This window comes from Larus michahellis, chromosome 2, assembly GCF_964199755.1.
Source record: "Larus michahellis chromosome 2, bLarMic1.1, whole genome shotgun sequence".
In the NCBI taxonomy this organism is placed as follows: Eukaryota; Metazoa; Chordata; class Aves; order Charadriiformes; family Laridae; genus Larus; species Larus michahellis.
In genome coordinates, this window is record NC_133897.1 from 55,966,703 (window position 1) to 55,992,542 (window position 25,840).

General features: G+C 45.6%; 1 protein-coding gene across 2 annotated transcripts in view; it reads right to left on the bottom strand.

The window, feature by feature from the left end:
• The window catches only part of LOC141739058 (amphiphysin), a 124,665-nt gene extending 117,596 nt beyond the window's left edge, over positions 1-7,069 (bottom strand). The window contains exon 1 of one of the 2 annotated variants that reach the window (XM_074575568.1): positions 6,859-7,069. In XM_074575568.1, coding sequence (XP_074431669.1) covers positions 6,859-6,927 — 69 coding nt within the window. In that variant the 5' untranslated portion in view covers positions 6,928-7,069. The remainder of the gene's footprint in view (positions 1-6,858) is intronic. The other variant, XM_074575567.1, reaches the window with a different exon arrangement.
• Positions 7,070-25,840: the final 18,771 nt, after the last annotated feature.

Consider the following 25,840-nt stretch of genomic DNA (forward strand, 5'->3'; position numbering starts at 1 on the left):
TGTTTGTTTACCTATGGATTTTTTTTTTTCTCCTTCTACTCATTTTTAGAAATGCCCGAGCTGTTTCCCTTGGAAAAAGATACTGGAACACAAGAGCCTGAGACCATTGGTGCTCCCTCAGAACAAAGGTCCACGTGGCCCAATACTCTTGTCTCCCAAGTGGTCACCCATCAAAGCCCCCAGGAGGGCGTATGAGCAGCGCAAGCCTCCTTCTGCCAGGGTGCTGGGGGTGCTCAGAGGCCTCCCCTGGGACCCCCACCCCCAGCGTCTGCTGCCAAGGGCCCAGGGGCCATGTCTCAGCTCTGCCCGGGGCCGTCAGTCCCTGCCTGGGGGATGCTGTAGGTGTGCCCGTCTCTGCCCCTGTCTCCTGGGTGGGCCTGGGACCTGCCCTGCAGAGAGCTGCTCTCCTGGATGGAGCCCTCAGGCCTAGATCAGGGCTCCTCATGCACAACTCGAGGCGTAACATAGAATAACTATTCTCTTGTGTTTCCTATGCCCACAGTGACTCAAATAATGACGAAACTGATATTTGTCTGAAATGCCAGGGGTTTTTCAGCTCCAAAAACACTTTCAAGGACACACAACACAAAGGTTACAAGTGGAAACAGGATTTTATTTGTAGTTTTCTGAATCTGTTTCAGAGCTGATGCTCATAAGCTTTAACCCAATGCACATGTGTAGCCAGGAGCAGGCTGAGGTACTCTTGAGTTGAGCTTGAAAAAAAACAAAACCATCCCTTGCAGCCTGGCAAAGGGAAGCCACAGAGCTACAGAAAGGTAGCAGCAGGAATACAGGGCAAGCAGCCTCTCTTTCCTGAAGAGCAAAAACATGAAGAATGAGGATCAGGACCGACCACACGCAGAAGTAGTACACGTAGCAATGACAAACATACTTCTTGCCTTCCAAGACTCATTCCACTGTGCTTCTTGTCCAGTGATGCCCGAAAAGCGCTCCCGTGCCTGCCCTGCGCTTGTATTGCCCGCGGGGAGAGCTGAGAAGTGGCAGCTCCGGATGGTGCATCAAGCCTGGAGCCCTTCCAAGCAGCGTCTGTTTTGCCCAAGCAAGAACCCCATGGAGCCAAGGGAAGAGCGGAGCTCGCTCCCGCTCCAAGCTTGCCGTGGGCAAGAGAGCCCGAGAGAGCCAGGGCACGAGTGGTGCCTTGGAGGTGCAAGAGCAGCAGGCAAGAACCGAGCCGAAAGGGCCGCGAGGAGCCCTGACAAGGGGCTGTGCTCAATGCCACAGAGGACAAGAAGCAGCTCCCGGGGGCACCCTGGGGGCCCCCTGGGAGTGTAGAAAGCTTCCTCCCCCGGATGCGGGGCACGAGGGCCACCTTCGTGGAGCAGGAGCAGCAGGCTCCTGGCCAAAAGGGCCCGAAGGAGCCCTGGCAAGGGGCGCTGCTCAATGCTGCAGAGGAAGGCAAAAAAACCCCCGGGGACATTTGCTAGCCCACCCTGGGGGGAAAAAAAGCCTTCCTCCCCCCAGCTGCAGGGCACGAGAGGCCATCTTTGTGGTGCATGAGCAGCAGGCAGTGACCTGGCCACTATGGAGCAGAGGGGCCTGACAAGTGGCCATGCTCAATGCTGCAGAGGAAGGCAAAAAACCCCCGGGGAGCAGTGCCAATGTGCCCCGGGGGAAAATTCCTTCCTGACCCCAGCGCTGGCGATCGGCTATTCCCTGAGCATGTGAGCAAGACCTGCCTCCTCGTCCCGCAGGCTGGTCACGCCTCCCAGGAGATGCCCAAGCCCTATTCTCCCTCCACCTGGAGCCATCTCAGGGGCTTCTGAGAGTGGCCAAATGTCCCCAGCTTGATTCACCTTGTGGGCAAGAATCCTTCCTGTGCCTGGCAGGATGCCAGTGGGTGCTCCAAAGCACTGGGACCTTTTGCAACTTCTCTGCATTCCATTTCAACAGCTGCTGCCCCTGGCTCTGCAGAGGATGAGGATAGAGAGCCCTGCAGCACTCCTTAAAAAGGCGTTTCCTTGGTTTTGCCACTGCTGTCCAGCTGAAAAGGATTTCTGTCCCTCAGAGGAACTTTGAAGGTGGCCTCATCCAGGCTTCAGTCTTCCTTCCTCAGCCCCCACCAAGCAATTCCACCAGCTCTTTCTAGAATTTTTTTTTTTTTTTTTAAGAATGTGTTGGGTTGGAAGGGACCTTTAAAGGTCATCCAGTCCAACCTCCCTGCAGTAAGCAGGGACTTCTTCAATGAGACCAGGTTGCTCAGAGCCTCATCCAGCCTGGCCTTGAATGTCTCCAGGGATGGGGCCTCCACCACCTCTCTGGGCAACCTGTTCCCATGTGTCACCACCCTCATTGTAAAGAATTTCATCCTAATATCTAATCTAAACCTACCCTGCTCTAGTTTAAAACCATTGCGCCTTGTCCTGTCGCTACATGCCCTTGCAAACAGTCCTCTTCAAGGGCTTCCTCTCAGATGTCTTCAGGCTGCCCCCAGGCCAGCTATGGCAGTGGGACACAGGAGGATGCTCCCTTTTATCCTGCCTGGGGCACTGCGACTTCTGCGTTGCCAGGCAGTGGTACTGTGACATGGGGGTGACGGGGCCGCCCTGCACAGCCCCGCCCACCACCCCTGTGCCCAGTATCCTTTGGAGGAAGGCCTTTGGGCTGCTGTCTCTATGCCCAGGGGACTGTCCCTGCCCTCAGTGGCCATGCACTGGGCACAGCTGCTGGGCATCCCTGACACCTCCTCTGGCACTCTGCTCCCAAGGACAAACCTCATGCTGTTACTCTTCTCTCAGGCCACAGCAGCAACCAACCCTGCAGTCCAGAGACCTATTAGCAGCTTAAATTCAAATTTCCAGAGGAACCTAGGGATACAAACTCAGCCTTTTCATCCAAGTAATCTTGTCCTCAGAGCTGACTCAGGCAACCTCATTTACCAATAGATCTGTTCCTGTTTCAGTATAAACAGACATTTAAATGCATCAGTGTTTCATTTACTGTTACAACTGGGATGCAGGCTCCTGAGTTGCTCCGATGCTTTTAAAACTTGAATCCAGATTCTTCAGATGACTGTTGGCAACTTCCAACAGAACGCAAGCTCAGCACGTCCATGCTTCCTGAGTTTTGGGAGAAAAGTCATTGACAAGATGCAGTGAAGAGCAACATAAATCAGTAGACACTCATTGATTAAAAATGAGGGTGTGCAACCACTGAAAGTACCGTCTTTTGGATGATGTGAAAAATGGAGTGACCAATTTTTATTTCTAGTTGTTTAAAGTCCTGTTTCATTTAGAGTACTAGCCTGGTCCAGCCCATTTTGGACAACTGCCTTCTTTCCCTCATTAGCACTTCAGGATTAAATGCATGATTTCTTACTTTCTTTAGCCTTACACTATTTTTTGTGTCATTTTCCATATCAAGCCATTGGCACATTTACCTCACCCATTTCCACAGTGTAAACTAAATATTTCTGGAATCTTCTAAGAAGAAAAAAAAAAGATTATTGATGTTATCAAGTCTGCTCTATTACAGATGGATGATTGCTTTTGTTTAAACTCGGAAAATAGCATCAAAGGATGCATTCGTATAACCCTCGAATTTAACACTTCTAATGCAACACAGATAGATTTGCACAAGATGAGATGTTTTCACGTCAGTTATTTAGCTTTTGTCATATAAATAATGACTAGACGACACACACGTATATGGGCGCATGCACTACCTACACCATACAACTAAAATTTCTCCTAGACTGCAAGGAGCTGAAGATAATGATAGCATCATTAGAAAAATAGTTTCCAAAGGTGAACGTTTATGTTTTACAACCACTCCATGTTTTTAATACATATGTTACATGAGTAACAAATAATAGAAAACGACGTATAAATGCTTTATAAATGCAATTGACTATAGAGACACATTAAGTAAACTGAAGGTCCCCAAATCCAATATAAACAACCAGATAAAACAACTCAATGTATTTTAAAATTTCTGAACAAGTGTGATATTATACGCTTGTCATAATGCTATCCTACTCACACCATCAGAAATCAGACTTAACTCCTAGATACAATTTACTTGTTGTCATCAAGCAACCAAACAAAAAAACCCCTATCATTCTGTATCATTCCCATTTGGGGGCCTTTTCTTTTTTTTTTTTTTTAAGGTAAAGTTAATCAAAAATAACTAAGGATTTGTGTTGTATAACCATCAAGGAACTTAAAGCTAACCAGAAGCATAGGCACAAGAGAATAGATGCACACAGCTCACAATAACTACACAAGCATTACCATGAAGAGGGAAGCAAGGATACAGAGCTATATGGTACCTACCCTACACGTGCGACCTACCTTGTGTCAGGCCCCTGACAGCTTTGTTCCCTGTTAATAAGCTACGTTTAGGCCCATTGGCATAAGAAACAACCAGCACAGATGCCATAACAAGGCCAAAAAATTGCCAGGTGCCCGACTGCAATATGTTCAGATCAAATCAGGCAAGTTTTCCCCTTGTTAGCGTGGCCAATCGCTGCAGCAAAGGTAGAGCAGCCCAGCCGTCAGAGCCCACCAGCATCCCCAGTTTGCACCCAAGGCACCTGTCAGGCTCAAGGTGGCAACCCTAGGGCTGGTGCATGAGCAGCTTCTGCCATGACACAGGACCTCAGGTACTCAGATGAAGGTGTGCTCTGGTATGCCCGCACATTTCTGCCAACAAGACCTTCCGCGCTTGGACAGACAGGCCTGGAAGCAGCACCTGTGATTTAAGGCTTACACCAATGCTTTACTGGGCAATCACACAAAACGACACTGACAAAGACTCAAGGAAACAAACAGTATTTTTAGGCTTCTGCTTCAACGACTGACCCAGCTCAACCCACACCATAAAGCCATCAGATCTCATCAAACAATTAAAGGGTACATAGCGTGTTTTACTCGCAAACAGTTGTGGTCCAAACCTGCAAGAATGGAAATGCATCATCACTTTGGTACTGAAAAGTCTAGTACTTTGTGACCTCGTGAGCTAGATAGGGGTATTTGAAAGCGAGAAATCCATCACTTGCCTGTGACAGCCTCAACTATTAGATTCTTAAATAATGGCATGATTACATATGAGACTTCTCTACATATTAATTGTTGCAATTTTTATTCCCTTAGAGCTCCACAGAGTTCAACGTGTGGCAAAAAGGAAGCGGGGATTTGTAGACAGAGAAGTGTAAGAAATAGTGGCCATAAAATAATCTCTTTTAATTCTTCAGAGCCCAATTAGACAGGGCTCTGGATACATGCTAGAGGGGTATAAAGGTTTTACTAGCCCTCGAAAGAGGTGACTTGCAATGCTTCCTGACAACTGTGCCTCCCAAATTCATGCTGAGAACAGCTTTGTAACAAACTATACTAATAGCTGATGCAGATGTTATATATAGTCACAGACAAATGCATTTCTGCTTGGTTTAAGGCCTGTATCTATGGTCCTGCCCTGAGACACCCACCAGCTAAACAGGAATGACTTGCGTGGAACTTTTATACCTATCAGCTGTAATTAGTGAAGATGAACAAAATAAACAGTGGCCAACAAGGCCCTCATCTTTTATCAGAAACTCCTGCGAATTCCCCCCGACTTCGCCAGTTGTTCATTTCCAGGCTACAGTAACACAAGAACCGGCACCAAGCTTCCCGAGCAGCATACCCTGCCGGCTGCACAACATTCGGACCAGCCTCAGGACACTTTAACCAGCTCCCCAAAAATGAAGCAGCTGCTAATCACGGTGTGGGCCACCTCTTCCACCAGTGCTCCTGGCGGGCTTCTGTCACACCAAAGGTTGGGGGGGCGAGGGGGGGGGGTCTTCTGTCACACCAAAGGTTGGGGGGGCGGGGGGGGGCGTCTTCTGTCACACCAAAGGTTGGGGGGGGGGGGCGAGGGGGAGGGTCTTCTGTCACACCAAAGGATGGGGGGGGGGGGCGAGGGGGAGGGTCTTCTGTCACACCAAAGGATGGGGGGGGGGGGTTGAGAGGGGGGTGTCTTCTGTCACACCAAAGGCTGGGGGGGGGGAGTCGAGAGGGGGGTGTCTTCTGTCACACCAAAGCTTGGGGGGGCAAGCGGGGGGGGGGAGGTCTTCTGTCACACCAAAGCTTGGGGGGGCAAGCGGGGGGGGGGAGGTCTTCTGTCACACCAAAGCTTGGGGGGGGGGTGGCTACTGTCACACCAAGGCAGGGGTTTACGGGGACGGGACGGGGGGACGACACCGCTTCTATCACACCAAAGGGGGAGATGTTCTGTCATATTAAGGCGGAGGGGGGGGGTGCCTCTGTCACAGCGCTGCGGCTGGCTGCCTCAGCAAGGAGGCTCGCTTCACCCGGGGATGAGCCGGCGCGGATATTAAAGGAAATGCAATCCTCTTAGGAGGGCCGGCGGTGAACCGAGGCAAACACCCTTCTTCTCCCCGCTCCGGCCGGGGCTGCAGCCCGGCCACCCCGCCGCGCTGCGCAGCCATTCGGCCTACCCCCCGACAACGCTTCCCCCCCCACACCCGGCGGCGGGGAGCCCGCCGCCCCGTGAAGGGCGAGGAAACGGCGGCTGCCTGGGGCCTGCGGGCAGGTGGATGCCGGCACCGCCGCCTCTCCCGAGCGGAGCGAGTGGCCGGGGGCACAGCGGCACGGCCGGCCGGGGGGCGACTGAGGCGCCTAAATGGGACAGTTACATAATAACGCTCCCCCCCGCAGCCACCCCTCCGTGGCGGCTCTGCAACCCGGCCGGCCGCCGGAGGGCGAACGGGGCCGGTCTCCCCTCGCCGACCCCCGGCACCGCCGCCCCCTTCCTCCTCCTGCCCGCCGGGGCGAGGCCGCCCCTCCCCAGCACATCCCATCCCACCCACCCACCCCCATTTCCCGCCCCGCGTCGCACCTTCTCCTGGGCGCGGTTGAGGCGTTTCTGGACGTTTTTAGCGAAGATGCCCGTCTTCATGTCGGCCATGGCTGGCGGCGGGGATGGGGAGGGTGGAGGGGAGGGGGGGGGAAAGCGGGCGAAGCAGAGCCCGGCGGCGACGAGGCAGGGATGGAGGGATGGATGAAGGGAGGGTGAGGAGCAGGAGGAGGGCCTTAAAGACACAGCGGGGAGAGGCGGGGCCGCCGCCGCCTCAGGTGAACAGCGGCCCGCCCCCCGCCCCCCCAGGGAGGCGGCTCTTGGGCCCCCCGCAGGGCGGGCAGCGTTGTCTGCTGGAGATGGAGGCAATTCCTCCAGGTAATAAAAAACACTGATAACGGGTGCGTGTGTCTGTGAAGATTTCCAGAAGCCACCCTGATGGCCATATCCGCTATCGGCATAAGCGCCCCCCCCCCCCGCCTCTTGTCAAGCCAGGGAGTGTGAGGCACCCACTTATCATAGAATGGTTCATTTTGCAAGAGACCTTAAAGATCATCTAGTTCCAACCCCCTGCCATGGGCAGGGACACCTCCCACTAGACCAGATTTCTCAAAGCCCCATCCAGCCTGGCCTTGAACACTTCCAGGGATGGGGCATCCACAACTTCCCTGGGCAACCTGTTCCAGTGCCTCACCACCTTCACAGTGAAAAATTTCTTCCTAATATCCAATCTAAATCTACCTTCTTATTCCCCTAGCAGTTTCCACCAGGCCAGAGTCGTTTCCAAGCTCCTCTGACACCTTTCACTCCGGTTTCAGGGCTGCAGCGTTGCAGCCCTTCATCACAGCAGTCAGACCCTGCGGTCCAGGGACCTGCAGCCCTGGCTGGGCCCAAGCAGGGATCACTGGGGCCACCAGCAGCCGTGCTGGGCTCACAGGGCCCACGCCGCTGAACGCAAGCCATGCACCTCGACTTGCCACTGCACTGCTCTCAGCATTGTCCTCCTGTCCATCGCTCACTCCTGTCTCGGTATAGCAGCCAGCAGCAATAAACTGTCTCCAGACTGGTTTCAGGTTTTTGATCTCGTTCCTCAAATTACAACTTGCCGCCAAAACTAGAGGTCAGAGCCCACAAAACTCTCTGTCCTCCCTCGACAGACGAGCACCCTAAAATCTTTCAAATACAGAATCGCTCAGCACTCAAGGTTAGCAAAGTCAGCCTTCCCAGGCACCGTGGCCCCAAATTCACTTCTGGCATTTATTTCTGCTGTTTGGCCAAGCATGGAGTTCCCTGATCTGGAGAGTAGAAACCCAGCAGCAAACACCGCAAAGCAATACAAAGCAAAACACTGAAGCTCCAGGCTGTGAGCCTGCGCCGATATTCTTCTACAGGGAGCTGTTCCATGTGTGTTATACTTTTCATTGATTTACCGGATTGGTACTAAACACAAGTCAGAAGCTCTTGTACCTGCCAAAAGAAAATGTATCATACACCCAGTAAGTCCATCTATGTTTCCTGAGACCTTGTATTTCTGATGTCTGTCCAGCCCCAGACCTGCATGACACGTTTTCCTGTAGTATTAGGAAGCAGATTTAGCGCACCAACTGCAGCAGTAACAATGCTGATTAAGAAATTGTGACCTTTATAAAGGTAAACAAAAAAAAAAAAAAACAAACGCAAAACAATGAAGAAAAAAAGCAGAAAAACAAAGAAAACACATCATAGCAACCAAGAAAAATATTTTATCCAAGGGATCGCAGGCAGTCTCTTATAATGCTGTTAGGCTGGTGAAAGATCAAAACAAAATCCCAGCGTGCATGGGGCTCCCAAATTCTTTGAAATAATTTTTCACATCTCCTTTAGAGTTTCTGGCCAGTTCGGCGTCCGATTCCAAAAGGATCACAGCACTTTAATAACAAAAAAACATGAAAAGATGTGGTCTTAACTTTGATTACTCGTGCATTTCCTTCACCAAAGAATAACCAGGGTAGCACGTATCAGCAGCACAGAGTGTATTTTATGGCACTTGGGCTATTAGGGGGAGGGAGGACACTCTCCCGTGCCTTTTTGTCCCCAGTTGTCCGATATATGGATAGTAGATCCCTCACCGCCAAGCCTGAAAATGCTTTTTCGTGCTGGTGGATGAGGAGCGTGAAGATGTGTGGGCTGTACTCTGTCATACAGCCGCTCTCTTCCTCCTCAGTCAGTCGACATGCGCTGGCTTTGCCCCATTTGATGGCCTTGGAAAACAGCCAGAAATGGCTTTTTCACTGGCTGGTTTATCAATGCGCGTGTTGCTTTCCATCAGCTAGACTTTGGAAAGTAATTGTCAGCGAATAATCAGGCTGATCTCCCTGTACTCCCTGTCTGTCGCATATAACATTTATTGTTAATCTCCCTTAAGAGAAAACTTCTCCATTAACATGTATTTTAAAGCAAACGTCTTTCTCTGTGTTGTTGATATCTTAGTCTGAAATAGATGATGTTTAAAAATGAAGAATCATTTACTACAATTTACCCTGCTTGTTTTCTCCTTGTACTCCTTGTGTTATTGTTTATTTGTTGTTATTTTAAAATGAGATTTCACTTCAGTTTCATTCCCATATAGCAGGGATGAGCAGTCATTCATAGAAAAATGCTCCTGATGGAGTGGTGATTTTTGAATGTAAAATTTCTAAGGGGAAGGGAGAAGGAGGGTATTACACTGCTGCATCACTACTTTTGCCGGGTGACGATCCCTGTTCATCCACAATGTTAGTCAGGAAAAGAAGAAATCTGCATCTCTTCTGACTCATCAACAGCATAGTTTCTCATCACTCATTTCTGCTTTTCTGAGCACTCTTCACTCACGTAAAGCAATAAAATCAGAAGACACTGCTCCATAGGAGTCCATTTTACGATACTGATAAGAGAAAAAAATTGGCAGGTGTCTTGCAGCCGTCTCCATCACAACGATAATTCCAATATAGATATCAACTGCTTAGGAGTAACACAGCGACTCGCACCTTGCAGAGCTCTACGAACAGCAGCGTACGGAGGCTCACAACTCACACCCCAGACACGGCAGAAAAAAGACATCCCCATCATAGCGCACCACTCTAATAGACACTGCAGTGACAAATTGGGAGTGGGAAAAGAAGATCATTCAAACGAAGCTGCAGGACAGCCTGGGAGTTGAAACCGCGCTGTAATTGTGGATTCGGGAAGGCAGAATGTATGAACCCAAATTCACTGCCAGGCGAGACAAACAGATTAGCAATCACGAGAGAGCAACATTAGAAGTTAAATGATTTCAGGTGTACAGGACCTGAATTTTAAATCTCCGTTTACAAACAGCAGCTTGCAGTTTAGGTCAGCATATAACGGGCAGTAAAAGACTGGCTAAATTATCCAGGCAGTTTCTGTAGGTCTCGCTGCTCTTTGGATGTGGGTCAGGGAGAGGAAAGCTGCCTGTCAGAATCACAAGACAAGGAAAGTAAGGAACACAGTGGGAAATACACGTCAAAAGAAGAAATGTTTTCAGAAGATAAATGCGGTGTGAAAATCTAGTGATTTTCACCCTGTGAAAATGTAGTCTGGAGAAAATTTTTAATAAACATCTGAAATTAAAAAATAGGCATGTTCTATATTTAAAGACTTAGGTATTTATTTTTAATTAAAATTCTTCTTAATAAAGTCAAATATAGATATTGTATTAATTTTTTTTTACATTTTCTTTAACTGGCATAACTTTAACACCTCTCTCTCCATCATCAACATGCTAAGATATGTTGAACCTGTACTAACATTCTGGCACAGAAAACCAGTTCCATCACTGGGAAGCACTTTTATCTGAACGGTGCCCTTCTTTGATTTCAGCTTCATTATTTGAACCTGTCTGGCTTCAGAGAGCTACATACAGGTAGCTAGTTCCCCTGGAGGTCTATCCTGCCACTGACTTCAATCAGTGAACAGCTGGGTCAATACCCCAGGCTCTGAACCCCGCCAAAACGAGCCTTACGTGGGATAAGCGGCACTAACGAGGGGCCTGCAAAGCTTGTTCACAGAATGAGCACCAGTGATGCTTCTGTAGGAAACTCACTCCTGGGTAGCACCCATGGGACATGGATGGCCGTGCAGTGGGAAGGTGTGTTCCTTACTCCCTCCAAGTCCTTTTCCCTGAAAAAGAAGGAATTAGAGAAATGACCTCTGTATACAGAAAAAAAAAAAAAAAGCTAGTGAGAGAATACCTGGAATTACTATGGCCTTTGGGTGAATCTTTCCAGGTTTGAGGCTGTGAAAGGAGATAAGAAGACGTGACAAGAGAACCAAAATCCTTTAGGGTTAGCAGGTAGGGGTAGGACTGAGTAATTAAGTATCACTTGGTTAATACCAGGCATTTTTACTTTTTACACAGTTGAAGTGTCAATAAAATACATACTTGAAGGAAAAAACAGTGTGAGGAGGAGGACAAGCTTTCTTGAGATCCAAGAATGAGTCTCTACGTGGCCAGGGTTGCGGGGCTCTGCAGCTCCATCCCCTGCTGAGGATAACTGCCAACCTGGACCCACTGCAAAAGGGGCTGCACAAAGAAATTGGCTTTAAGCTCTATCATTTAGGCAGCAACAGTATCTTGATAGGCTGTTCGATCGAAACAGTATCGATTCCAGCGTTAGGAATGAATGCTGAATAGGATACCCATGCTTTGGTTGGCCTCATCCTCATGTGTCAGGTTTTAAATTAAAATCACAGGGAATGGCATAGAAGATGAATTTTGGAGAATCATGCTGGCTGACAACATATGAGCTTTCCCATCATATGAGCTTTCCCACCGAAGTAGAAAAACTCCCATAACACAATAATAAAAAAAAAAAGGAGGCTCCCAAACTTAGACTTTTAGGAAGCTTGTAAATTTTCTGAAAAGTACTAACCACTCTTCGTCAAAATTCGGGCTCCCTTAGTCTATCTGAGGTCAGCATTCAGAAGTCATTGAAAATTGCTTTTGAAAAATCTGGGCATAGAAGTGCTCCACACATTTCATCTTCTCAGTCAGAAGGTCACAGGCCAGAACCAGAAATATCTGCCCTTTTAACTGGCAACAAAGGAGAGAAAGGCTTTCTGTAGGACATCTTTTGGATCTCTCCTGAAAAAAAAGGTAAGATCCAAATACACTCTTTGCTTAAATAGTGTATTCCTGCACATGCAATTTTCCATACCCCTCCTCTTTCCCATCAAGTATATTTATGATATTCCTAGTATTTACAGTAAGAATCTACAAAACCACACCTTTTGTTTGCATAACAATAAAAATTAATTTTGTGACATTTAATAGAGTTCTTTTTTTGTTTTTTTTTAAAGCCATTCCACCGCAATCTTGTCTTCCTGGGGAATTCCTCACCGGTGGTAAGTTTCTCTCACAAGTCAGGCACTTGTAAAGGGAACAGCTGCATGACATCAGTTTGATCCCTAAATGATTCTTTGCTCATGAACTGGCTGATAATGGCATTATGAGCACATATAGCATCATCTAGTCTCTCCATTTTTATTCCGAGTGCTAATGCACATTTACACACCGCTGTTGCCTCCGCTGTTCATGTAGACTAGGAGGAGGGGGGTGGTGAACGATGTATAATCCTAATCCTCAAATGTTTAAAATTTGGAGGAAGATGACCAGCCACAACTGTTCTGATTGTGTGTGCCCCTAATGGAATGAAATGCAAGGTAGTATATACATGCAAAATAATAAATACATTTATTTTATTACAAAGATCATTGGATTTGGTTTTCTTCAAGAAGACAGATGTTCATATACCATTGTGGACTAATTGTGCTGCGTCAATATCTGACACAGCGTTTTCTAAATATTAGTAGATTTTTCCTCCTAGTCACCTGGAGCTGGGCTATGGAGGTTGGAAGCCTCCTCTCCCGCTGCAGATCCTGTCTCAAGAATCACTGATTTCAAGGAAGCAATAACAACTTAGAGCAACCAGGGATCTGCTTCCAGGATTGCCTGCAAGAGGAGCACTGCCCAGCTGTTGCTACTAGCCTTAGACCACCAGGCATGTCCTAAAAAGCCAGAGTCTGCAGGGAATGGTGCGGCCTCTGGCCAAAGGAGAGGGACTTTAATAATGGAAACCGTAGACCATAGCAAAGGATGAATCCAAGCTTCAAAAAGGCACCCCCTCTCAATACTTTATAGCACCTGTTGCTTTAAAATGTGGAGTCTAAGGTCAGGTTTTAAACCTATGGACTCTCTGAAGATACCCCTAGCTTTTGATTATCAAGGATCCTTATGCAAATCTCTCCTTTCTTAATATATGGTTTGTTCTCAATTGAGGTAGATTGATCCTGACTTCTTTTCACTTCCTTGCCATAATCTGTAAATTGTTCCAAACTATCCCAAACTGATCTGTATCAGAGTTTTGGGAATGCCAGTGTTTCTCTTATCAAAATTAGTAAGAGCAGCACACTGAAAATTTGCAACATGTATTTCTATTTGCAGGAAGAAAATCTCATTTACAATGGCTCCAATTACATTACTATTCATCCCAAAGGTGTCCCAGACAGATGCAGGGGGAAGCAGTCCCCCTGGAGCGAATTAAATGTAAATTTAAACTGTAAATGGCCTGACTGGCTTAAGAGATTGTTATTGAGCTGGGGCTAGTGTATTCTTCAGCATATTTGAAAAGCTGGGTTCCAGGTTTGTTTATTTATTAATTTATTTTTTCCAGAAACTTATCTCTGCAGTATTTAAAAGAGCTATAAGCAAACAGCAGGGACTGAAGACAAGTTAGCCTGTGCATCCAGATCCCAGCAAAACTTTCTTTGGCCCTTCCCCAGACTCCATTTTTGATCTGTATCACCTTATTATAGATGTAAGCATGATAATAAACACTCCACTCCTCCAGCAACTGTCTCTGGAAGGAGATTTTTTTGAACTATTTCAATCATTAGATGAAAAGACACTTTGGATGCTAACAGTTGCTCTAACAGTCACTATAGGAACCAAACTCTGTAACTGTTGCAGGCTTCCTAGTTCTTGGCATGTGAGACAGTGATTTTTCTCACATTGTGGGGGGGAGAAAAAAAAGGCTTTAGCTAATAATGTTATGCTAGTCTTATTTTAGAAGCATCTTTTTGCAGCTTTTTGCATCCTTTATCAGAGGCAGCCTTGGTAAAAGTTAAAGTTATACATCATCCAAATTAAATTTTAACACCTTCTCCCTTCCCTTTCCCCTCTTCAGAATGGTATTGAGAAATGTTCACACATTGCTACTCTTCTCCCTGTTGTATCTCAGAAACGGCACGCAGCAAGACGAGAGAGCTAACTCCACGGTAATGACATCTTCTAGCTTCTCTTAAGAACAGCGCTTTTAGAAGGAAAACCTTTCGTAAATCTTAATCACCAATGAATTGACTATTACATATCAATTAAATTTTAAAAACCTGCAAATGCCTTCAGACGAACACATCTTGTACGATCAATAATGAATGCGTTGCTCTGTAGAGAGAGGTCATGTATTTCATGTATTTCTCTGTATTCCCTGAACACCTGTAAAACAGGGAGATAGAATAAAATCTGTCATACTAAGGAAAATGAGGAACAGGGTCAGGGAGCAGACTGAAGGCTCAGGCCCCTTGATGCTGTACCGGAATAAAGATTTTCAGTGGATGGGGCAAAGATTTGCAGAAAAGGCATGAGTAGAACCTGATGGTGAATATTTTTCAGTGTGTGCTGATTTCTCTTCACCTCATCATTCAAAAACAGTATTTTCAGGTACCCTGCTACTTTTCTTTTGAAGCAAAAGCTCTAGTCATATCCCCGCCAACGTCAAGAGAAGAATTTCTGATCAAGGTTAATGGAATAGCAGATGAGCATTAAATAAATTTAAGAGTGTTAGTAGAGTAAGTGCAAGCATCAATAGTTTCACTATGCCAGAGCTGACGTGCACCTTAACAAGGAGCTCAAAGGGGCTGCTGAGAAATGGTGCGAAGGCACGGGTCAGAGCAGTGATACGCACAAAGCTAATTATTTCAGTATAGTTGATATCTACTCGTGAACAAATCTTTGAAGCCTCCATTGCTTCTGTATGTCAAGCGTGAAACAAGTTTCTTCTGATCCTTCGCATCTGCCAAAAAACCCTTTTTCCTGTTAGCCAGTATCTTCTAAAATACTTCTAAAGCCCCAAAACAAGATTAAAAGATATGGAAGATACGGAAGCAGAGGAGTCTTCTTGGAAAATCTTTTTTTCTCATTGCACCACCTCAGACTTGGAGTGAGGTTGACTTCGTCTCACCCCACCTAGCTGGCAGCAAGGACAGCGGAGGCTGTCCTTGTCTGGGGCTCCACCTTGCAGGTGGAAGCCCAGCTCCGTGCCTCACCCTGCCAGGACACCCGCGTCGGAGGTGCTTGTGGGAGCAGACCCACAGCATGAGTTGGTACGTGATTTCTGCTCCTTCTGTTTAACCACTGGGGAAGGAACTGGGGATGAAAAACTCAGAGGAGATGACATGATGTTTCAAGGGTTCCTGGGGAGGCAAGAGATAATAGTTTGCTTCATGATTACCAGACCTATTAACCCCTCATATGGAGATTTCCCCCGCATGATCCCTTGTCAAAAAGACTGGGGTGCCAACAGACCCGGGGTTCTGAGGCTAACTGTAAAACTCAAGAGATTCGAGCCTGGCTGCACATTTTTGGTCTATTTGCAGGATTTCACTGGGACCGTGGGGAAGTAAGGTCTACCTGATGGCAGGAGACTCCTTTGTAGCCTCCGTGGTAGCCCCGTAGAGAGCCGTGCTGGGCTCTGGGCTGCTGCAGAGCCGTTCCTGAGCTCTGCTGGGGCAGCCCTGTCTGGGCAGGCGTCTGCTGCAAAGCCAGGAATGGCTGCTGCCACCGACCGCAGACTAACTGCCCTCTAGCCTGGTGCTCACAGAGCTCTCAGGGGATCTCATCAATGCTTATAAATTCCTAAAGGGCGGGTGTCAAGAGGATGGGGCCAGGCTCTTTTCAGTGGTGCCTGGGGACAGGACAAGGGGCAATGGGCACAAACTGGAACACAGGAAATTCCCTCTGAACATAAGGAAAAACTTCTTTCCTTTGAGGGTGGCAGAGCACTGGAACAGGCTGCCCAGAGAGGTGGTGGAGTCTCTGTCTCTGGAGACACTCAAAGCCCACCTACGTGCGTTCCCGTACAACCTGCTCTAGGTGAACCTGCTTTGGCAGGAGGGCTGGACTATATGACCTCTGAAGGTCCCTTCCAAAACCTACCATTCTGTGATTCTGTGATTTGAGAAATGAGGCTTTAAGCGAGGCCCAAAACCCATGTCTCCCTTTTGCAGAGTAGATGCTCAAAATGCCAGACTATTACTAGACAAGTGGGTGGTAACAATCTCACCTCCTACCCTTCCCTTCCCACAAGGAGAAGAAAAATAAGAAAAATCATGATTTGAGGCATCAGGCGCCAAGTCCCGGTTTCACAAAGACGCCTAGCTACACCCACGTTCACGTGAGAAAAACATCCCTGTCTTCAGCATTTCATAGCAACTGGCAGAGGTGTGCCTGCAGTCGGGGTTGCTCTGAGGAGCCTGTTTGCAATCCTCCTCCCCAGGTTGTGGCCGCGCGTGAGCCAAGGGCTGGTTTTGATACAGTCCAGCTGCACAACTCGGGCTCAGGATCCTGAGACAACGGCTGGGGCACGAGGAGACACTGTGAGAAAGCACGTTGGCTAAAGACGTGCAAAGCATGGAAAAGAAAACAGCAGGCAGAGACAAGTTTGTTGAGACTGGAGGAAGTTTCACAGGAAAAACTGTGGCCTGAAGAAGTATTAAAATATAAGGGAAAAACAAGGACTCGGAATAGCAATGTGAAGGTTCAGCCCCGTTGCAAGGAGGGATGGAGGCCAGTCCCTGGTCTGCCAAGACCCATCCAGAGCCTTGCTGGAGTGGTGGCATATTATCTTAGCTGTCAGACAATAGTGGACTGCTTTGCAATTGTATGTGTGATATACCGTGTAAACCCTGCTACTAGTTTCCATCCACTCATGGTAAAAGTTGCCTGAACAAAGTGACTGAGGGAGTCCGGGTTGCACAGTTAACAAGTCTTTTCTCCCTCTTCCACTCTTCAGAGCTCAGGAAACTTTGCAAACTCTCTCAGCCCCTCTAGGCGCAGCTTTGCAATGCAGCGTAGGCTTTGCAGGACTGAGCTGCTGAGCTTTTTATTTGCATCTAGACCTAATGACCTAGGTGGGAGAAGAAAGGTGGTGGCGACATATGGAGATGCAGGGGTGAGCAGGGAGCAATGGGACGTGATAAAGATAAGCAGAAGCAGGCTGAACCAGATTGGTATAGTGTAGACGTGAAAAGATATTTTAAGTCATGCTTTATAGTACATGACTCATCAAAATATTGCTTATCATGTAGAGTTTACATGACACATTTCCACATGCTTCGAGCTATAACTCAAAACCTTGAACCAAAAGAGCAGTGCTGCCAATTCCTGGGCTCCAAAATTAGCCTGCGGATGTCAGAAGGGCAGTAGGATGGGATCATTCGACAGCAGGAACCACAAGACCCCTCTGCTCACATCCCCTTTTGCAGCATCCATTACTTTGAAAAACTCCCCTACATAAAGAATTTGGAAAAGGTAAACAGCACTCGGCAAGCGAGAGGGAGGAGTTGTCTATGCTCACATTTTGAAGTATATCACGATGCAAATGAACCGAAACTGCTTCCCATATTGATTATCATCTTTATAACTGAGATGGAACACATTTAACTTAGGTACACTATGAAAATGGTTTTAGAAGGATGCAAAAAGAGAGGAAAACCACTTGCACAAAATCTGTCAGTCTTTTATGGGGAATGAGAATTAAAGGACCACACGAATAACAGTATCAAACCCATTGCCTGGTTCCCACAAACAGATCGCTGCCCAATTAATGTTGGTCTCCTTCGTAATCTGATGTGATCAAGAAACAGTCCTTGGTAAAGGACCAGGTGGAATTGCTTACATTTTTCATGGATTTTTAATTACAGTCAAAGAGAACTACTCCAAAGCTCCTTTGAAGTTCTGGGGCTTCGAGGCCTGTCCCAGCTACTGTCAAAGTCAATAAAAAGTTCCGTTTGACTTGAATAAGCTTTGGCTTAGGATTTCATACTCTGAGGCAGAGGATGCATCGATCCACGTGTTTTGGCTCCGTGCAACGTAAGCCAGCTTTAATTGCAATGTGGGCTTGGGTTCCGCCCAACCTTAACGTGCAGTTGCCCATCCAAAGACAATGAACGGTTTTGCTCTTAATTTTCAGTGCAGCTGTTACTTTTAATTTGTTTCTAACACGGGTTTCAAGGCCCACATTTTTCTTAGTGAGCCAGTGTCATTAGGTGAAAGTGAAAACATTCTCCTTTTGAAATGGAAGAACTCCAAACCTAATCCCTCTAATTGTATTGCATCCTAGAGGGAACAAAATTAAAGCAGGCGGCCAGCATTTAAGATTGTTGAGGAAATCAAATTCCGCTGTAAGCCTGTACGGTAATTGTTAAGGGTGGGTTTCATCTCCCCTCCCTGCAGCCCTCTACAAGTTAGACCTCTGAATAGCAATTAGGCTCTACTTAGACGCATGGATGGAAGCACTCTCCTCCTAAGGCAAATGACAGCAATTGCCTATGGCCTGCACGCTATGATCTTTAAAGCTAACATTTTTTAAATGGATCAAATTTGGACTGATGAATCGAGGTCATCACTGAGAAAAGCCACTGGGAAGATTAAAGTAAACGTCTAGCCAGGTAGATGCTGCTTAGTGCCTGAAAGGCCAGAGGCTGGAAAGGGGAGAAGGAGAAGAGGTTGGGATATATATCAAATGATGCTGTGGTATCTAGTTCAACCAGCGTGGTTCAGGCAGACGGCCACGATGAATATTTAAAGAGATGTGGCAGGTGAATTGCAATGGAAGCAAAAGTAATGCTGGCGTCAACATGAAACCATACAAATATTGCTCAAGACCATCAGTGCAGAAGTTTTAAATTTTTGAAATATTTTTCACCGTCCCAGGATCACAACATCGTTTTGGTGCCATAATTTTTACACTGGTGGTCTGTTGTGTACATGACAGTTACACCACTGCATCTGTAAATTCCAGATGTACAGCCCTTGTGAGGTATTCATAGAAGCAGTCCCAATATTTTACTGTAATATCTTAATAAATCAGGTCATGCACTTTATGACCATGCTGGAACATTTGTCATGAGAGGAACATATTAGGAACAGACATTTATTAATCCTAAGAGATGCTGTGGATAACTCACCACAGAGCAACGAAAGACCACGGCTCGAGAGCTGACATAATTTCAGAATAAACAGGACAACAAAAGGCAGCAAGCAGAACTCCACTGGTTTTTTTCCCCTACACCTACACAGATCCCTCTAAAGTGCATAATTAACTTCATTAGGAAAATCTTCTCATCAGCCTTAGCTAAATCATCTGCCTATGGAGAAACTGAAAAGTTGAATGGATCAGAAAGATTTTATTAGCTAGCCAGAATTGTGTGAATTTGGTCTGAGGTTTATCGAGGGCAATAGGACTCCTTTAACTGTCTTGTATGAGCAACGTGTCAAAGTCTATAATCCTGTGAGTTTTTTGAGTAATGCGCAGATGAGGGGACAGGGCACGTGCTGATAAGAGCTAGTGATGGGAATATATTTAGTGCATTGTAGTGCTCGTCAGCGGGTGACAGAGGAGGGGCTGCTAATGACAGGATAAGCTAGAGAGAACAGGCCCACTTTGGAACAAACCATTTGCTCTAAAAAGAGCACGTTATGTATTCATCAGCGCTGGTAGCTAAAACTGCAGAAGTTGGATGTGTCATTTCAGGGAGGATCTCCAGGTTTCGACGTTTGGTTTCATCCTGAATTTTACCGAGCGTTGAGACATATAGGATAAAATTAAAACTCCGGAAACAAAGCTCATGCCTGCACTGTGAAATTTTTCTCACCCGTTTCTGCTTTATTTATGAAGTTAAAAAGCAACTAAATGAAAAACGGATATATGTGCAAATAAAAACATATCCTATGAAAGATGTCTAATCAGAACGTTTTTATTCCCCCCACCTTTTTTTTTTTTTCTCCAAGGTGGTCTCTAAAATATTCCAGTGAAACCGATTTACTTTGCAAAGCAGGGCTATTTCCGCACTCTGACAGAATACTTACCAGCAGCTTGAGGCGTAAGTCTATTGCAGACACAAAGAAGCAATCTCATAAACAGATTAACGCAACGCCAAGAGGACGTTCTGTAGCTGGTTACGCACCACCCTTTCGCTTCTTAAAATACATAACTGAGAACAACCAACCAGAATACATGTTGAATAAGATAGCACCATTTTTTTCTGTTGCTTTTCATAGTTAAATTAGGCTTAAATGTTGTATTGAAAAGAAGGATGAGTGCTTGAGTAAAATTATAATTACTGCCGTGATTTTAACTATCACCGTGCTGAAGTTCTGCTTTCGCAATTCTTGCTTTACACAGTTGATCCAAATGGAGTCCAGAGTAACAAAAAATTGCAGACATAAAATTGAATACATCTGAGGGATGGCATCTGTGAAAACCAAATTAACTATGTTACCACATATAGTATAAACCTATCCATACCTTTTTGTTCATAAACACCGTTTAAAATCTACCAAACCAAGTTTCTATGCAATTCTGGCTGCGTTTTGTTATCCTGTTCTCATAAGTGGAGATCACAATCACAGACTGTCACTCATCTGTGTCGGCCTCGTGGTCCAGGCCATCCTCGAACCATCCCCACTCGCTGTGCTTCGATTCGCCCCCCAGAGCAGTCACAACGTGCAGACTGGATTCCTTTTGGACGTAGCTAAACCAGAAAACATGCTCCCAGAGTTGATCTTGTTTGCTCCATTTTCTGGCGGGTGCACAGCCCACAGGACCAAGCTAGAGTAATTGTAAGGCAAGGCAGGTAAAACATCTATAATGCAGATGATACTGAATCCTCAGCCCTAGTTGCTTTGCTCCACTCGCACCACGGCTGCTCACTGATGCCAACATAGCCAGAGATCACTTTTCTCTGTTTTTCAGTATCAAGAAATCACTCCAGAACATGGGTTTCTCCCACCTCACTCTGGTATGGGCGCACCAAGGTCAGAGTGCGAGACAGAGATCTTGCTTTCATCACAGGAAGGTTTTGTGCTAGGTATTTTTGCCTGTCTTTTTTTTTTTTTTCTCTTTTTTGTTTTTCTTTTAGTTGTTTTCTGTTTTTATTTTTACAGTTCAATCACATGATGGAAATATTCATAACACATAAATAAATTTTTCACAATAAGAACCATCAGCCATTGGAATAATCTCCCCAGGAAAGCGATGGATTCCCCACCATTGGACACTTTTAAGATTCAGCTGGACAGGGTGCTGGGCCACCTTTGTCTGGATCGTGGTTTTGCCAAGAAAGTTGTACCAGATGATCCTTGAGGTCCCTTCCAACCTGGTATTCTATGATTCTGTGATATAAAAAAAGTTGCAAAGAGTTACATTCATTTCTTTGCGAAAAACACATGAAGAGGACATAAAGAAAGCCTATGCTCTGGCTGGACCTTGTGCACCTTTTCACGTATTTGTTTATTTTAACCAAAACGGCGAGCCATCTCATTCCCATCTACAAGGTCATCTTGACCTTTGTGCATGTATCAAGTCATTGTGGTGCACAGGGTTCTCAGAATAGCACTGGCTATGAATTTTGTTATTTATTGTCCTTCTGAAACTTAACTATCTGTCATTCAGTGAGATTTATCGGCCGTTTGAAGTGAAGCAGGAATTGAACTGTTGCCTTCTCAGGATCACCACTACCTTGGGTACGGGCTTCTGTTGTACCACCGAGGAGCCTGAGAGCTGAAAGTGTTGCAGTGTGACATTCTCAATGACAAATTTTGGCTGAGTGAAATCATTGATTCTATTTGCTTTCATGCTGATGACCCTTTTAAGAGAAATTTAGAACAGCAGAGCAGTGACGTCCACCTCAGACGTGTAATGCTCCCTCCTAGCACATCACCTCCACTCCCCGTGCCAAAACCCAAGCAGCAGCCAGCCATAAGGCTGCTACGGCGAGATGCAGTGGCAGGGTAAAAAAGAGACACAACCTGGGACAAGTCCTGGCTTGAGACAAAGAAGAATACAAATTTTCTACGTTGAGCAAATGAAATGAGGGATCCTGTTTCACTTCTCCTTCGTGCTTAGGGTAGGAACGCTAAATTGCTTTTACTGGCTCCTTCACCAGGGCGAGTTTAGCATCCTGGCGCAGCTTGTGCCAAATGAAGCAGATCAAATGGCCTGCGGTAGGGGATGTCAGGCACGGCGCAGGCTGGCACGTCTCCCTTAAGTGAGCTTCCACAGCGGTAAGATGGGGCAGCATCTGACATCAAAGGGAGGGATGGGGAGCCAGCTACAGCGCGCTCATGCAGAACCTGCCCGAGACGTGCGCAAAGACAGGCTTCCTGCTCACACACCTGCTCTTGTCCCTCGAGAAAGTCAACAGCACCTCCCAGTTCGGTACGATCAGCAAACTTACTAACTCTGCGTTCAACTCCTGCATCCAGATCACTAATAAAACCAAATGTTCTTAGTGACCTTTCAGTTTTGACTCTGGCTACTTCTCCATTGTTAGCAAATGTGGGGTTTTTTGCCATCCAGCCCATTTCCAGTTGATTACTGATTATGCTAAACAGCCTGAGCCTCAACACTGACCCCTTTTACCAGCAATCACTCCTTCCTTGTGAAAGCTGATCATGCATCAAGTCTCATTTTAAACAGATTTAAATCTATTAGGAACCCTTCGCTTCTTGATTCAAGGCCCCATTTATTTTTTTTTTAAATCCTGTTGAAGGAGTCTAACATGAGTTTTTGGGTTTTTTTCAAGTGTAAAAACACTGTACCATCTGAATCAGCTATTGGCAGGTTCATCAAGTCCTAGAAAGTCAGATAAATGGGAGGCATAACATAATCCAAGTTCACTTTTCCCCAATATAAGATATAAAATAGATATATCCATGTGTCTTTTTTTTTTTTTTTTTTTTAATAGTCCTTCTATTGATTTGTCTAGTAAAGAAGTGAGAATTACTGGTCTGTATTTCTATGGATTTGTCATGGAGCCTTCCAAAAAATATTAGTGGCATATTTACTACTTTCTATTCTTCTAGTATTAGGACTTACTTTAAAGACAATTTACACATCACGGTTAATCATACAGCAATATCCTGTTTGGAGATCCACCAGAGTTTTAGGTGAATACCTACTGATGCACGTGGTTTGATACCATTTATTGATTTTTTTCCTATGTTTTCTACAAACAGTTTAACTTCAGAAGTTTCTATGTTAAAAAGAAGGGCTCCACTCCGGGCTTCCCCTGGGAACTTTCATAATAAATACTTATTCAATACTTCTTAGTTCAAAGAACTAATTTGTTTTTCCTGCTGGGGTCTCTCTTTGCTGAAACCCTTTTTCGCTTCCATTTTCTACAGGTGGCCTTATACACAGCTTGCTGATGGGGTTTTTATTGTTAGCTTTGCCGGTTTTAGCATATTGCTTCTCATGGAGTCTCTTGGCCTACTTTATTGTGGCTTGACATTAACTTGCCAGAACGTAATGTTCTTTTCCATTTTCCTTCTCTCGACACAATGTGCATTTTTTGAAGATCTGTTTATGTCTAAGCAGTCTCTTTACTTTGCTGTCTATCAAGGCTTGCTCTGGAAAGGGGAGATGCTTTTACAAAAAGTCCACATCATGAATTTAGCATTTATCACACAACTTGTAAACACTTAATTAACTGCTTTAAATTTACTCCCTCGTTTTTATATAGTTCTTTTTTGTGGTTGAAGCTTTACTGTGACAGATGATTACTTTCTAGCTTCTACAGTGAATTTGATCACACTGAGGGCTCTCTTACTAAATGCTATTCATCTGTAGCATTAAGGTTCTGTGCGGTTCCCAGGGCAAAAAATCAAGGACTGCTTCTCCTTTTGGGCTCTCTGATGAGGTGCTTCGAGGGGTTGCCTTTTGTAGCACTGAAAACGTAGCTTTCTCGTGACGCCTCGTCGTGACTTAGGTGTGGCTGAACTCTGCCAGTGTTACTGCTTTTTCTGTCCTTGACTCCTTGTACTCCATGCTACCATACTGGCCGAGTGGCTGACAATATATCCCTACTATTATTATGCAGACATAATATTTCAGGTCGTTACTGATTCTCTATTGCCTGTTGATAGTATTCATTTATTCACCTCCTTTGATTCTAATTTCCCCGAATGTGCAGTGTCCGCCTTTTGCTCACAAGGTTCTCTCTGATACTTCTATATATTTTGAACATTGGCATCACGGTGTCTTAGCGATGCCGCCTTCTCCACAAAACCTCAAGCCTGGGCTAGATGACATCCAGAGATCCCTTCCAAACAGCACTTCTATGAATCACAGAACGGCAGGGGTTGGAAGGGACCTCTGGAGATCATCTAGTCCAACTCCCCTGCCAGAGCAGGGTCACCTAGAGCAGGTTGCACAGGAATGCACCCAGGCCGGTTTTGAATGTCTCCAGAGATGGAGACTCCACCACCTCCCTGGGCAGCCTGTTCCAAGTGCTCTGTTACCCTGATGATATACATTACATCTTGCTATGAATTTTATGTTACCTAATTACAGGGTTTAGGGTTTCTTTTTATAAGATCCTCTTTTTTACTGTTCCCTACCTGAAATATACAAAAATCTGTCTTTTTGCTTTACAGAATTTTTGTAGCTTCACCCTTGGAGTCTTCTGGGCGAAGACTAACAAAATTCCTTGTTAGTCTTTGGTTTAAAACATCTCTAAGTTATTTGAGTGCCAGAAACTTAATTCCATACCATCTTAGGTGGAACCCACTTCCTTATAATCTTAAATCCCTTTTCACCACGCTATTTTCTCAAGTATATAAGTATATTTTGTGACTCTGCCTTTCTACTTTTCAATGCATCAGCTACCGGGAATATTTCAGAAGGGTTACCATGAGGATTTTAATAGACTTAAGTGTTCTATATCTCTAACCCCTTTCAGGTTATTTCTCATACATGATCATACGCCGGCATCAGTTACTATGAATACTCTTGAGACAATACAGCCACCATCACCATGGACAAAAAGGGAAGTAGGAAAGGGGTTTTTGTCTGTTGGTTGTGGGTTTTCCCCCTCCCCCCCTAAAAAAATATACAGAAATTTGCAGTAGACCAGAATCAAATGATAAACATGACATCACACCAGGAATCAGCGACCGTTTTTAGATTTCATTTGCTGGGATTCATCCCCAACGAAATACACAAAATCATCTCATCACCTGCCATGGCATGAATTGTAAGATGGTAACTGAATCGGCAATTCAGTAACATGGTTTGATTCAGGCCAGCGTAAAGGCTGGCTGCAGTTACAAAAGAACAGGCTGGCATGAGGCACAAGAGGAGAGAGAGGAAGGATTCAGTATCTAGAAAAATCTGTTTAAGAAATCCCGATAATGTAATGTCTTTACCTAATCTCATTGTGCAACACAAGGTTTTCATTCCTCAGATCCAGCAGCAGGAGCCTCTCCAGTATAACACTGCAATGCAGCATATGGGAAGAAGCATTTAAAAACAACCACAACCATCAACAGGCACATATTTCACAGGAGCAGCACAAAGTATAATATCTTATAATGCCCCTATAGTTTTGGAAGTACATGTTATTAATTAAAATGGTTTTCACTGTTTCCTAGAATGATAAATGAGAGTCATAAACCTCTGCGGCGGTGAATCCTGTGGATGACCACCAAGCTCCACTATTAAAGTAATTTTGTACTACACGCATCAAGGCTGTTACAGACTATCACAGCCAGCTCAGAAGGAAAAGTTCCTGATCTAATTCATTTTATAGTATTTATGCATAACGCAAACCACTATCTAAGGAGGGTCAGATACTGCCCTCATTTAAGTCGAGGCAAATTTGTCATCAGTTTCAGCAGGAACAAAACCTGTCTTGTGTTTCCAAAGCT